General features: G+C 38.5%; 1 protein-coding gene across 3 annotated transcripts in view; it reads right to left on the reverse strand.

Moving 5' to 3' along the window:
- LOC108317475 (fibroblast activation protein alpha) overlaps positions 1–13,144 on the reverse strand; it is a 95,297-nt gene that overhangs the window by 21,798 nt on the left and 60,355 nt on the right. For all 3 annotated transcript variants that reach the window (XM_017547989.2, XM_037745649.1, XM_017547982.2), the window contains 5 exons: positions 10,163–10,267; positions 9,994–10,064; positions 7,675–7,728; positions 5,835–5,959; positions 1,763–1,810 (listed from right to left, as the gene is read on the reverse strand). In XM_017547989.2, coding sequence (XP_017403478.1) covers positions 1,763–1,810; positions 5,835–5,959; positions 7,675–7,728; positions 9,994–10,064; positions 10,163–10,267 — 403 coding nt within the window. The remainder of the gene's footprint in view (positions 1–1,762; positions 1,811–5,834; positions 5,960–7,674; positions 7,729–9,993; positions 10,065–10,162; positions 10,268–13,144) is intronic.

Raw genomic sequence — 13,144 nt, forward strand, 5'->3', positions numbered from 1 at the left:
TAGCTCTCCTATCTTAGAACTTACCCCGCTGTATTGTAACTGCCCATTTCCATGTTCATATTCCCCACTCATTTATAACCTCATTGAGGACAAGGACATTGTCTAACCTGGAATCTCTTTATTTTATAGATAGACCCAGGACCTAGTGCAGTGTCTGGCTTAATGTGGTAGAAGTTCCATAAATATTTGTTGAATAGAGATTGCTGACACCAAATTCAATGTAAATAAGAGACACAGTGTCTGCTGCAAATCAGCAGCTGAACATTTACTGTTAAAAATACAAATTTTCAAGCATAATTTAAGATGTACCGTATTAAAATCTTTGGGGAAGGCCTGCGAATCTGTATTTATAATGAATACAGGAGAATAATTCACATTAGGCAAGTTGTGGAACTGTGCTCTGAAAGAATTTGAATTCTATTTTTTTCAGTTAGCACTTACTTAATTATGTCAGACATATCTGAGGTTGACACGAACACTACCTATTTTGTAAATAGTCAGTAAAGTAATGGAGCTTCAAAATCAGTACAGAGATTTGCCAGGAATCTAATAAGGATCTCACGAAGGTAGAAATTTATGGTATGGAAAAAGAAAGGCTGGCCATTATTTTGTAGTCATCATAAAATTAGAATTATACGCTGATGGTGATTTCTATTAAAACAAATCCTTGTCGACTTGAAATCAATCTCACTGACTGAGGTGGTCAAATTAAGAAATAAAACCTGTTATTCTTAAAAGTATTTCCTTATTAGACACAAGGTTTAAAAAAAAACCCTTAAAATGAAACTAAATTCACAGTCCCATAATTACAATGCCTGTCCTGTCCAGAGTTCCTGAATCAACTCTAGTTTTTTTCTCATTATTTTCACCTATACTTGAGCCATTGAACTGACAGCCAAACTAATCCCAAGGCAGTCTCCTGACTTGTCACCAAAGCTGTCCAGGGACAATCGCAGGCACGAGTGCTGAAGAAAATGGCATCTGCCTCATTGTCCCTGGCCTCAAACAACTCCAACCTATAATGTTGCTTAATAGTAAATCAAAATATAATAGACAGCCAGCAGGAAACGTATCAGAACAATTAGACACTTGGACAACTCTGTTGAGAGCAAAAACGGTCATCTTTGAGATGTGAACTATTTTGAACCCGTATCACAAATACAGGACACAGGAGGACTGCCTTAATAGCAGTTGAAAATGGAAAAAGCCTCTAAATTTCAGGGCATTCATACATGACAACAATGTGATGTAGCTGTTAAAACAAAAAAAAGCTGGCATGCCAGTCACCCTCTGCTCTGAAATGAAGAAGTTACATGCAGAATTTGTTTCCGGTTTGGGATGTTACCCCTCCTTGCCACCCCCCCCCCCACACACACACACAAACAATCCCCTACTCCCAACCCCCTGAGCAAAAAAAATCCTAGGAATTCTATTTTGGAAGGAAGATCGTACTGAATGTGCTAAGTTTTTTCCCAATTCTAATCTGTGCTTTTTATAAGGCTGATTGGAGAAGATAGAATTAAACTCTCTGATATAACTCATCTGTGTTATGCCAGGTTCTCACTGCAAAGAATTATTAAATTTCATAGGATCATGTTTGACCCAAATAATATCCAAATCTGTGCAGTAATAAGTTGTATGATAACAGGATTCCGTTGCAGTTACCCTTGGTGTGGGAAAACTGTCCTGCTTTCTCTAGCGGAGTATCACAGAGATTTCAGGATTTCTTGAGACAAGATAAATAGCATGCAAGAGAGAGTACCTTGATCAGTGCGTCCATCATGAAGGGTAGAAATGGGGATGCCCGGGCCTGTGTGCAGGATGAAAACAAAATCATGGCTTAGTGTTAAAATAACACTTTGTTTTCAAGATGGGCTGCTGGTTGTATTTATGATTAGTGTCAAGTGCCAGTACATCTTTTAATTCTGCAGCTATTTTTTCCCCATAAAAAAGAAAACATCACTTTTAAGTTAATTTAAACAAACATGAGATCAGAGCCCATTCAAAGAACAGCTGTGAGAGAAGCCTTGCCTGTGCACTTTTCCAAGACTAATCCTGAATTGTTAATATCTAATTACACAAATGCACCCCAGAAGCTGCAGTGACAAATGGCCTTCTGGGAAGATGTCATGCTGTATTGGGCCAGTTTTGGCTGTGTCTTTATTATCAAATAACCTTCACCAGTACCCAGATTGTATCTTCAATCTGGCTTCTTGGTTCAATATTCAGTTTATTTGGATGGGTAAAATCCAGTATTTTTTCCATGCAGTAATACACGGGATATACTTCCTTTATATGGGATATACTTTATATGGGATATACTTCCTTTAAAAATATGCTGTGACAGGTACCTGGGAAGCAGTTCTGGAAGGAAGTTTTGGGGGTGGTGTTGAGATGCACACTTGTGGGTGAAGGGGAGAAAGAATAGGGCAGGGAAGGAAGGTGGAGGTCAGCACTGTCACATAAAGACCCCTAGATGACTTGTACAGTTGTCTTCAGTTGGGCAACAAGGCTGGCCTTTAACCTCTAGCATGGAGCAATCATTGGATGTGGTCTGGGAGAAGAGACAACTCCAGTGTGTGGTGGAGGGAAGGTAGGAGTGGGGGTGGTCAGCTGCGAGTCATGAGCCACTAGCACTCTCAGCAGCTGGAGAAATGAGCAAGTCAGTCCTGAAGATGGGGATGAAGGGATCTGGCTGGCACACCAGTGTCCACTACATAGTCCAAGATGCATTCAGCTTCTCTATGCAGAAACTGGCCATTTTAACAAGACCTACAAATAATTAAAAACTAACTAATTATTCCTTACCTGAATTATAGAATCAAACAATGTCTGGAAGTATACCTTTTAAGAGTAAATTTCCTCGGGCACTCAATAGGTTAAAAGCAACAAATGTGGAGGTTGGGGGTAGATGTTCATTTGCTGTCCCCAGATACAGGTGAGGATGCTGCCTTCTGTGTGGCGGGAACCCATTAGAATAGCACGCCTGGCTCATGCAAAGCAGAGGAAAAATGAATTTTTTGTGGAGTTCTGAGAAGACTTGGGTATGAGTAGCTCCTTCTGTTTTGCTTTTGGCATCTTTCTGCCTGCAGAGAACACGCTTTTGATCTGTTCCTCAGTGCTATACTTGTGCCAGTGCCAGGCCCCATGGGGGAAGATTGTGGCTGCCCTGTTGTACCCATATTTGTGCAAGTATAATTCTGGGGTGCAATATTGGGTATTGGAAAGCCACACAGCTTTACCACATTTTACAACTAGCCTTTACAAATAATAAAGATAATATTTTGGTTTCCCATCTGAATCCTAGTCTAATTTGGAAATGAGAAAAAGGGAAAATATTTATTAGGCTCCCTCAAGACCCAAAGGTTCCTGTGTGGAATCTCAGAATTGTATAGAATGTTATTGCAGAGATTTTCATTTTGGTCAGTTTTTCATCAAAGTTATGAAAAAGGACAAACACACATATTACATTTTCGGTCAGTATATAAAGATGTGAGCATGAATCTAAATTTCTAGACTAAACAACTAGTATCTAACTTGTGGAATTTTCATGGGTACGTAGTTTCAATAATGGAAACTTGCATATCTTTTTCCTTTTTTTTCCTAAAAAAGGAGACAAATTAATGACTGACTGCATTTGACACTGGACGGAGTGTATGATCATAGCAGCCTAAACATCAGTCCTTGAGAAACCTACCTTGTATGCTTTTGTTCCATCAGCATTATCAATATGATTTTACCTGTTTTTATCCTGTCATCTGGGACTTACTCACCATCCCTCGGGAGAGTTTGAAGTTACATAATGAGGCTTTACTCTTAGTCCTGAAGGGAAAGATTTCAAGGTTTTTCCTATGATGGCGCAGTGACTCATTTTACTGGAGCTTCAAAAACACCAGACGATGTGATGCTTCCCACACAGTATATTTTTTGCTAAATGGGAAATTACCATACTGCCGAGGAAGAGTGAGTGGTGGAAAAGTCAGGCGATTCAAGTTCTAGAAAGGACTCTTCCACCAACTTTTGATGAGAGCTTAGGCTTTTATTCTTCATCTCTTCAGTGGGCACATAGGCTCAAGTAGATATTAGGAAGACAAAGTAATATAAAATGTGGGATAATGCCTTCCCAAAACATTAAAGCATTATACAAATGCAGAACATATACATATATAAATACATGAAGGTAAATGTCGTGTCACTGATGCATTCATCAGCAAATACATCAGCATAAAACCAGTTTTTTTGGAAGACTTTGCAAGGGACAGCAATGCTTTGATATTACCTCATACCTATGTTAATTCCACAAATATTGAATGTCTGTTATATATTAGACATTCTTCTTGGTCTTAGGAATACAAAGATGAAAAGAAAGTAGCCCTTGCCTTTCAGGAGAAAAAGATAGATAAACAGATGACTCAGTATGGTTAGCTCAATGATACTATGTGCCTGGCATGTAAGCTTTCAATCTATGTTGCATAAATACATAGCTTGGGTTGAAAAATGTTGCATATAACTTGAGAGGGACATTTAATGTATACCTTTAAATGCCAGTAACCACAATCAGCGCATATGGTCATGAACAACAATCTCTTGACATTTCAAAGATGCCACTGACCAAACATTTTATGAAAGTGTTATTTCAAACTGACATCTTTGTGCTATCTTGAAGAGAGCATTTGGGTTAAAATGCTTATTCATGTCCACATAGTCAAAGGAGCTGCAGCTCAGGTTCAGGGGCCAGGTGGCTGGACTGAGGGAAGTGGCATGTTAGGGTAGCCTTCATTCTGGTTTCCTTTATGGGATCTTCAGGGCCTCTGCAACTGAGCAGGGATATCAAGTAGTCAAAGATTCCGTTTGTTCTTTTTAAGCCACATACCCCTACCAGGGGAGCTGATACCAAAATAGGAGGGTAGCACACATTTTGTGATACCTTTTCCAAGTACTCTATCTCCCAGCTCCCAAACAGGAATAAGCTGGGGGGAAGTGACAGAGATTGGAGAATTAGCGATTCCCAAGTCCCCATAATGACTACTTAGACCCCAATATATTTCACTGATCTATATTGGCCTCTTAACCTAACCTGTTTTATTGTTTGCCAGATGCTCAAGATATAGATAAAAGCTTGTGCATAAAATAAAATTATATGGGTAGAAATTATTCATTAAATGTACATATAACCTAAACAATCAGGAAATGTTTTCTGTGTTTTATTACCTATGGGTTTTTATATTTGAATCCATTGCTAACAATGTTTTCCAAATTTAGAATGGGCAAACTGAGTGACAAACGTTCATTTTCTATCCCTACTGAAACTACAGTTTAAGACTGACTGACCTCTGAGGTGGGGATCTCAGGTTTCTAAGCCATTGTTCATTCCCGGGGTTGTGAGGGTTTGACGTTTCTCTGGGCAAGTGGGGCCGAAAGTCCAGCCACCATTTTATCAGAGAACACTTGTTTTTCTGCTGTTGCTCAAATCCTGCCAAGGCTAGCTGGTAGGTTGCCTCTGCATGCAATCTTAGTGCTGCAGAATGTGGTGGTTAAGAGCATGGGACTTAGAGGCAACAGACCCTTGCTTTAATCCTGGCTGGTGCTTAGCAGCAGTGTGGACATTTGGCACATTGCTCTGTTCCCCCAAGCTCTGTTTCCCCAGTTGCAAAAAAGTGAAGATAATAATGCCTTCCTATCATCCCTTCATTTTTTTTTCCCCAAGCACAAGATAAGATTGTTACATATAACAGGTGCTCGTTAACTGTAGCTAAGAATTGATCAGATAGAGGTGATGAGGATGACAACAGTGGCCATGGGGATGGTACGCTTATGTGAGGTCCGTTACCTACCATAGCAGATAAGTGCATAGTACTTGGCGTAGTCGCTGAAACTTGCTGTGTAATATTGGCACCTTTCTTTCCTTAGATGGCAAGTAACACACTTCTTGCTTGGAGGATAGCTTCCAATGCTAATTCTAGAGGGAAATGAAAATAAAACTAAGCTGAAATTTTGAGATTGTATTTATCAAAATGTACTACTCCATGTAAAGTGACTAATTTACATATTGACATCAAACCCACTCTATTTTTCTGTTGCCAATATCATTTAAAGTAAAGGGGAATTACAGTATTTTGATGTAGCTTGATTTTTGATCCATCTTTGCCTTAATAGGCACAAACCTTGAGGAAGAAGCCCTATGTGGTTTCCCTGGAGTGGGAGAAATATCTAACACCTCAAATGGCAGTGAGGTATTCACTTCCCATAACCATTCAAGTCTTACTCTTCACAAAGTGCTTGCGAATGCATAGTTCTTCATCTTCTTATCTCTCTTTTCCCACCCCATGGCAAAACATACAAGGAAAAACTGGCAGTATTACCAAGAAAGAGTCCCTGTTCTTACCATACATCAGGAAGGGGAAATTAATAATAAGCAAATTGGAAACAAGAAATCACAGTTCTAAGTGCCTTCTGTGCCTTCATTCCTTTCAGTAGGAAATTTGGGCTCATGGAAGCTCAGATTGGGAATGCCCCCTCCACACAGTCTACACAAGCCAATCTGCATGGCCCACATTGGCCCCACATTCACCCTGCAGAGCCATCTGTGTGGTTTCTGAACAGGGTGATTGATTGGCTTTAATACACAGACTCAGGGACCTTATCCCATACCCTCAGAATCAGAATTCCATGTGGAGGAGTTTAGATGATGTCATGCCAGGGTCTGGGCAGGTCAGGACCTCTGGTAGCTGTCAGGGTTTCTTGTGCCACCTCTGAGTTTCTTTTGCTGTTGTCCCTGACTTTGCCTTGGGCATGGCAGAGGGTGGCCAGGCCAGACACATTGCTGGACCCAGAGAGTGACTCCTCTTAACACATAAAGTAAGATCACGATCCAGGAGGGAACGAAGAAATATGACAGAGGGAAAATTTCTTATTTTCTCATTTCGCATTTCCTCTGTTAGGGTTAGTATGCTGGCATATGTCCTCATTTGGGTGTGACCTTGGAAACATCAGGGAGGTAGTTAAGCGCAAGGACTCAGAGATCAGCATGCCCAGGTACAAATCCTAGCTTCAACAGCATTACCTGCCTCCTAGTGCTGTAGGAATTAAATGAAGTTACATAGGTAAGTCAGATTAAAAGGTGCCTGGCATATAATAGACTATCAGCATGTAGTAACTATTGTTTTTCTTTCCACATCCACAAAGGGCTGTCGAGGGCACCATTTAAATCATCAAGGGGACAGCTGGACTAAACTTAAACCCTAATAAAGGAATGGAGATGAGTTATGCCAAAGTGAGCCACAGTAAAGGAAATGACATATTGTAAGAACAAAAACAATGCCTGGTTCATACTAGGTATTCAATAAATGTGTGTTCAATAAAGAAATGCCCTCAATTACCTCTACATGTAGTTAAAGTGTTTAGTACCAAAATAGTATTTAGCATGTAGATGAGCATTCAAATTCCTTGTTTTATCCATTTGAAAACAAATATTTTGAATTGGCTAACATTTTGAGAGTGTGTGTTTTTAATACTGATGTAGTATACAACATTCTCCAAATGTTTCCTCTCAGTTCATAAATGATTTTTATTACATCCCACACTTTAAAAATATTTTCCATCTCCTGGAGATGATGACTTTTAATATTAAAATATAAACATATAGAAATATCAGAATGAATGGATATAAATTACCTATAGATATTTCTTCTTCCAGGGTAATCTTCAAATTCATTGCTGGAATAAAACCTGAAAATATATTCAGAAATTATTAAGTGTTGATAAATAAGTGATAATATGATTGTTACTAATATATTAACATAGATAAGCATTCATCTAATTAAGCTATTTGTTAATTGGTGCTTAGGTACACAAATAACTGCCATTCATAACTAAACTTTGTTACTTATTCTGACTTCCAAATCATCAGCAGAGGATCAAATTATGCTGATATTCTTTTTATTATAGGTATATTATATTCTGATTCATTATGAGACATGCAAAATAAACTAAGACATTTGATTAATATCGCACCTTGTCTTTTCCATGATTAAGAACAGTTTAATTAACTAGTTTAATTAATTAACAATTTACTTGTTAATCTGTACTGTATTATTTGATTTTATCTGTGATTCTGAGTGCACCTGGAATTCATTTTATAGAAGCCCTGTCAATAGACAGGTCGGCTACTAATCGAGGATATCACACTGGATACCACACACAGGGCATGTACATTTAGCCAGATGCAAAACAAGTCATGGGAGAACACGTTTGCTACTTAAGTATCCAGGTTCTGATTCTAATCTGTCTTAAAATAGCTGTGAAGTGGGAAATACAGTTTCATGACACGTTTTTCACTCTGCTGTGTGTACATCTGAGTATCAGAAACAGTGATTTCGCCCCCAGGAATGTGAAAAGTTTGGAATAACCGAAGTTTGGTTTAAATCTCAGGACAATTAGGCAGTCCAGTTCTCATTGCATCCTAGATACCATGAAAATCTTATTAGCACCAAGTAAAAGAAAAAAGCAATGGAATAAAACTCATTTATAGTACCAAATGTATCTCCTAAACTAACATCTTTCTATGCATCTTTACTAACTTCGCATGACTCCCATCGTCACTTTCCCTTGCCTTCCCCACATCATCTCAAACTACCTGTGAAAAAAGGACTCAGGATCTTTCTCCAATATCCCCCTGCTGCTTCCTTGTTATGTAGAAGCTTCCCTGATTGTCTCCCTTTCTAACCCTTGCAGTGGAGTCCAGTTTCCCTCTTTTCGCTCTCTTTTCCTTCACAGTCTTGCTTTGCCAGTCCTGTTTAGCCTCCATCTGTTTTTACCATCTACCCCATTCTCTCTTCCATTTCTAGAGAGTATGTATTGAACTCCTCTGTGTCAGGTGCCGTGCTACGGATGCAAACAAAGAAGGAGGTGCAGTTTTGTCTTCAGAGCATCTACTGCATTGCCACTATTCTAGTTCACACCTCTTATGACCAGAACTGGGGCTCTCCACCTTCAGTTTTTCCCCACTTCCTCAACACATTATGCCTGAGATGAATCTTCCTCCTGTTTTGAACATGTCACTCCCCTTTACTCTAGTGATTTTAATGGCTGCTCCAAAGAATGTCCAGACACCTTTGCCTTTCATTCAAAGAATTCCGAAGATTGGCAATAGACTTCTGAAAAGCTTTTATCCCATGAGTCTGGACTAATGGTCTTCACCTTTTGTTCCCAGAATTCCAGTTAATAGCTGGCAGATTTTGAACGCTAAGAGAGGACTCCTAGATGCAGGCGATTCGAAATGATAGAAAGTATACTTTGGGGATTAGAGAAGTTTCATCATAAATGATTATTTGAAGATGGTTTATTTAGATAGTATGCGGAATGGACTAAAGAGGAAAGAACTGTGAGAAAGCAGTCCCCTGTTGAGGTTAATAATAACAGCCTTAGATTTAATGCTTTAGAATTGAATCTTAGGCTGCTACTAACTAACTGTGGCCTTTGGCCAAGTTAATTAAATTTTATGAGTATCCCTTTTCTCATCTACAAACTTAGGATAATCATTTCTACTTTACAGTATCTGGTACACCGTAATTGCTCCATAAATGATAGCTGTTATAAATAATAATGTTAAACTTATATAACAATGAATCACTACAAAAGATGCTCCATATCTATGGGCTGCCCTCCAGGGAATTTTGAAACTTGCTCATTGCTTCAAGTGGTGAAGAGTAAAATTTGCCTTTAGAGCCAGTTATTATTTTAAAATGATATACTTTTTATATAATCACCTACCAAGTATCAGAGAAGAAATTATCACCTACTGAAGACTTTTTTTCCAAAAGGAAATCATTTCGACTAGTTATTTTAAAATGTACAATCATAAATGAACTCACAACTGTCTGAATTATAGAGTAACAAAAATCTTCTCAACTAAGAGAGTTGGTACAGTATCATTTACGTCCATCGGTGCCAATTAAAACCTGAATGGTGCATCGCGCTTCGTGCAATACTTACAGTGAATCCTGTGTTACTCTGAATATATTTATGGCCTCCCACTTGCCACTTGTAATTTGAATAGCATTTTCCTATAAAAAGACAAACATTATGTTGTGTGAAACTGAGCGTTATTTGAGCAACCTCAAGTGAATGATCTTTGAGGAGATAAATCTTGGAAGGAACGTACCACAGTGTCTTTGATATAGTGAATATGTTTGTAGCCATCCTTGTCGCTAAATATTTTGTAGTATGAAATGGCATCATAGCTGAAAACTGGTGTTGAAACAAAGAACTGAAAAAAATTAACAGAGGTTATATTCAAAAGACAAACCAAACTTAAACCGTAGATTTTTTTTTTTTAATATATAAAAGCGATGTATGGTCATAGTTATAGAAATCAGAATGTCTTGACTCCCCTGTCTTCTGTCATTCACATCTGAAATCCCATTCTTTCAGATAAACAGCGTATGTAGTGATTCTAACAGGCACTTGAACATGCCAATCACTGCTTGGTCGCTACTGTATTCCCTTGGATTTATAATGTTTAATTTGATTAAATTTCGAAGTTGAAATTTATGTGGTTTGAAACAGAGGTAAAATAATCACAAATAAATGTTGATATTTAACCAAACCACACTTTAAAATGAGGTATTTGACCATAGTGTGATGCTCATTAAGACTTATACCTCTTTTAATCCTTGATTTGTCTGATGCCAAGCACCTAATGCCAATGATTCAATGAAGACATTTTAAAGATTAAAAGATCATGGCTTGCTAGCCACAGTTTTTAATGGTGAGGAGGGGCTTCTGGACTTGAGAAAAAAAGGTTGCCTATGTTGGGGGAGGTTTACTCCTTGAGTGCAGGTAGAAGACTGTGGACTGACCTCAATGCTCCAGTTTGACCTCTTAACAGGTAACTCCATGCAGAACTTGCTGGGAACCACTTAACTACCTAAGGCATGCTAGGCTCTAGTGTGCCTTAAAACAGAAAGAGCCACATCTTAACATTCTAAATAGTAAATATAACTTTAATTCTGCAAATGTTCTTACACCAAACTTCAGAAAATAGCTTCATATTTCTCCCATTAAAAAATTAATTGACTTGTCTTAGATTTGCTGACTTTTTTACCCCATTGGTCATTGTTTGGTGAAATGATGGCAAATCATTAAAAGAATTACATGAGGAAACAGCTACTCTACATCATGCAGAGGAGATTTAAAGCCAGCTCTTTCTAGTTGGTGTCCCTCCAGATGAGAACTGCATCAAGTACCACAACTAAAAGTTACCAGTATCTTTTAGCTACAAATACCTATCCTGCTGAGACATAGCGTGGGACCCATTTGGAGCAAGAAGAGAGTGGAGGAAGTCACTGATGACCCCATATTTGATGCCTTTTTGATACAATTGATCTTATTTTTCATGAAATAATTATAATTGTATGACATTAAAATGCAACTAATTCGATGTGATATCTGTAATGGACTAAGTTCCCCCAAAATTCATGTCCACTTGGAGCCACGGAATGTGGCCCTATTTGGAAAAGGAATCTTTCCAGATGTATCAAAGTAGGAATCAAACATGTGCTTGTACTGGATTAGAGTGGGCCCTAAATCTAATGACTGGTGTCCTCATAGGAGGGGAGGACACTGAGAGATACAGGGAAGACTATCTGAAGACAGAAGCAGGGGTTAGAGTGATACAGCTATGAACCAGAGAATGCCAAGGGATTTCTAGGAGCCATCAGAAGCTGGAAGAGACAAGGAAGGATTCTTCTCTTGAGCCTTCATAGGGAGCAAAGCTCTGCTGACACCATGATTTCAGACTTCCAGCTTTCAGAATCGTGACAGAATAAATTTATATTGTTTTAAGCCACCAAATTTGCCATAACTTATAGCAGCCCAAGGAAACTAATACCATGCCCCAAGTCTTACCACATTTACCTAGAATCCATAAATCAGTTAAATCAAATGAATAGGAGGGCATTTATCTGAGGCTGTTTTTATAATTTGAGTTCCTATATAATGAAACACAACGTTAGTATATACAAACCAAAACCTAACCACAAGTCCAGTAAACAGGGTTCCAGCCAATCATAGACAGGCATCATCTCACACCACATCCAAATAAGGTAGATGCCTCATCACTCTATGACCCAATAAGGTGAGCCCCTAGCTATAATCAACCAGGGATTTATCTACCTTGCTTCTGTGTTTGGCCTATAAAAGCTGGCTGCTCACATTGCTGGGCAGAGCTCTCGGAACCTCTTCTGGTTCTGAGTGCTGCCTGATTTATGAGTTGTTTTTGTTCAAATAAACTCAACTACATTTAACTTGTCTAAAGTTTTTCTTTAAAATGAAACAAAAGGAATAATGAGAAACAGCTGCCTCCTTACATGATTCCTACATTAGTTTCATTAATAATAAGACCAACCTTGGTAGGATTTTGCATATCGAGACTAATACTTCCTAATGAAATTAATAACCAAGAGGCCCAGGAATAGGAAATTCTGATTAGCAATTTTGTGGGTAGAATTTTATTACTATAAGTCTTTAATAAAATCCTCTCATTTCAGAATGAAGTTTCACCCTCTTAGCTAAATGATAATATACATACTTATTAGTAACCTCTTATAATGTCTCCTTCTTTTTTTTTTATAATGGAATTTCACTCTTGTTGCCCAGGCTGGAGTGCAAATGGCATGATCTCGGCTCATCACAACCTCCATCTCCCAGGTTCAAGAGATTCTCCTGACTCTGCCCCCCAAGTAGTTGGGTTACAGGCATGCACTACCAGACCCGGCTAATTTTATATTTTTAGTAGAGATGGGGTTTCACCATGTTGGTCAGGCTGGTCTTGAACTCCTGACCTCAGTTGATCCACCCACCTTGGCCTCCCAAAGTGCTGGGATTACAGGTGTGAGCCACCACACCCAGCCTATGTCTCCTTCTTATTCTTCACTGTGAAACACAAAACTTGGTTCTATATTGCCTTAATCACTAAAATAAAACCTGAATCACATAATTTTTTAAGGTACCACATTAAAAAAAAATTGTATGCAAGCCTGCAGTCAGTTAAGTTAAGGGACTTTTAAAGGAGCTTTGTTCTAGATTAAAACTTAACATTTAATTTTTATTGAAAAGAAAAAAATACAGGGCAGAGTGTTATGTT

This window comes from Cebus imitator, unplaced genomic scaffold, assembly GCF_001604975.1.
Source record: "Cebus imitator isolate Cc_AM_T3 unplaced genomic scaffold, Cebus_imitator-1.0 Scaffold10, whole genome shotgun sequence".
In the NCBI taxonomy this organism is placed as follows: Eukaryota; Metazoa; Chordata; class Mammalia; order Primates; family Cebidae; genus Cebus; species Cebus imitator.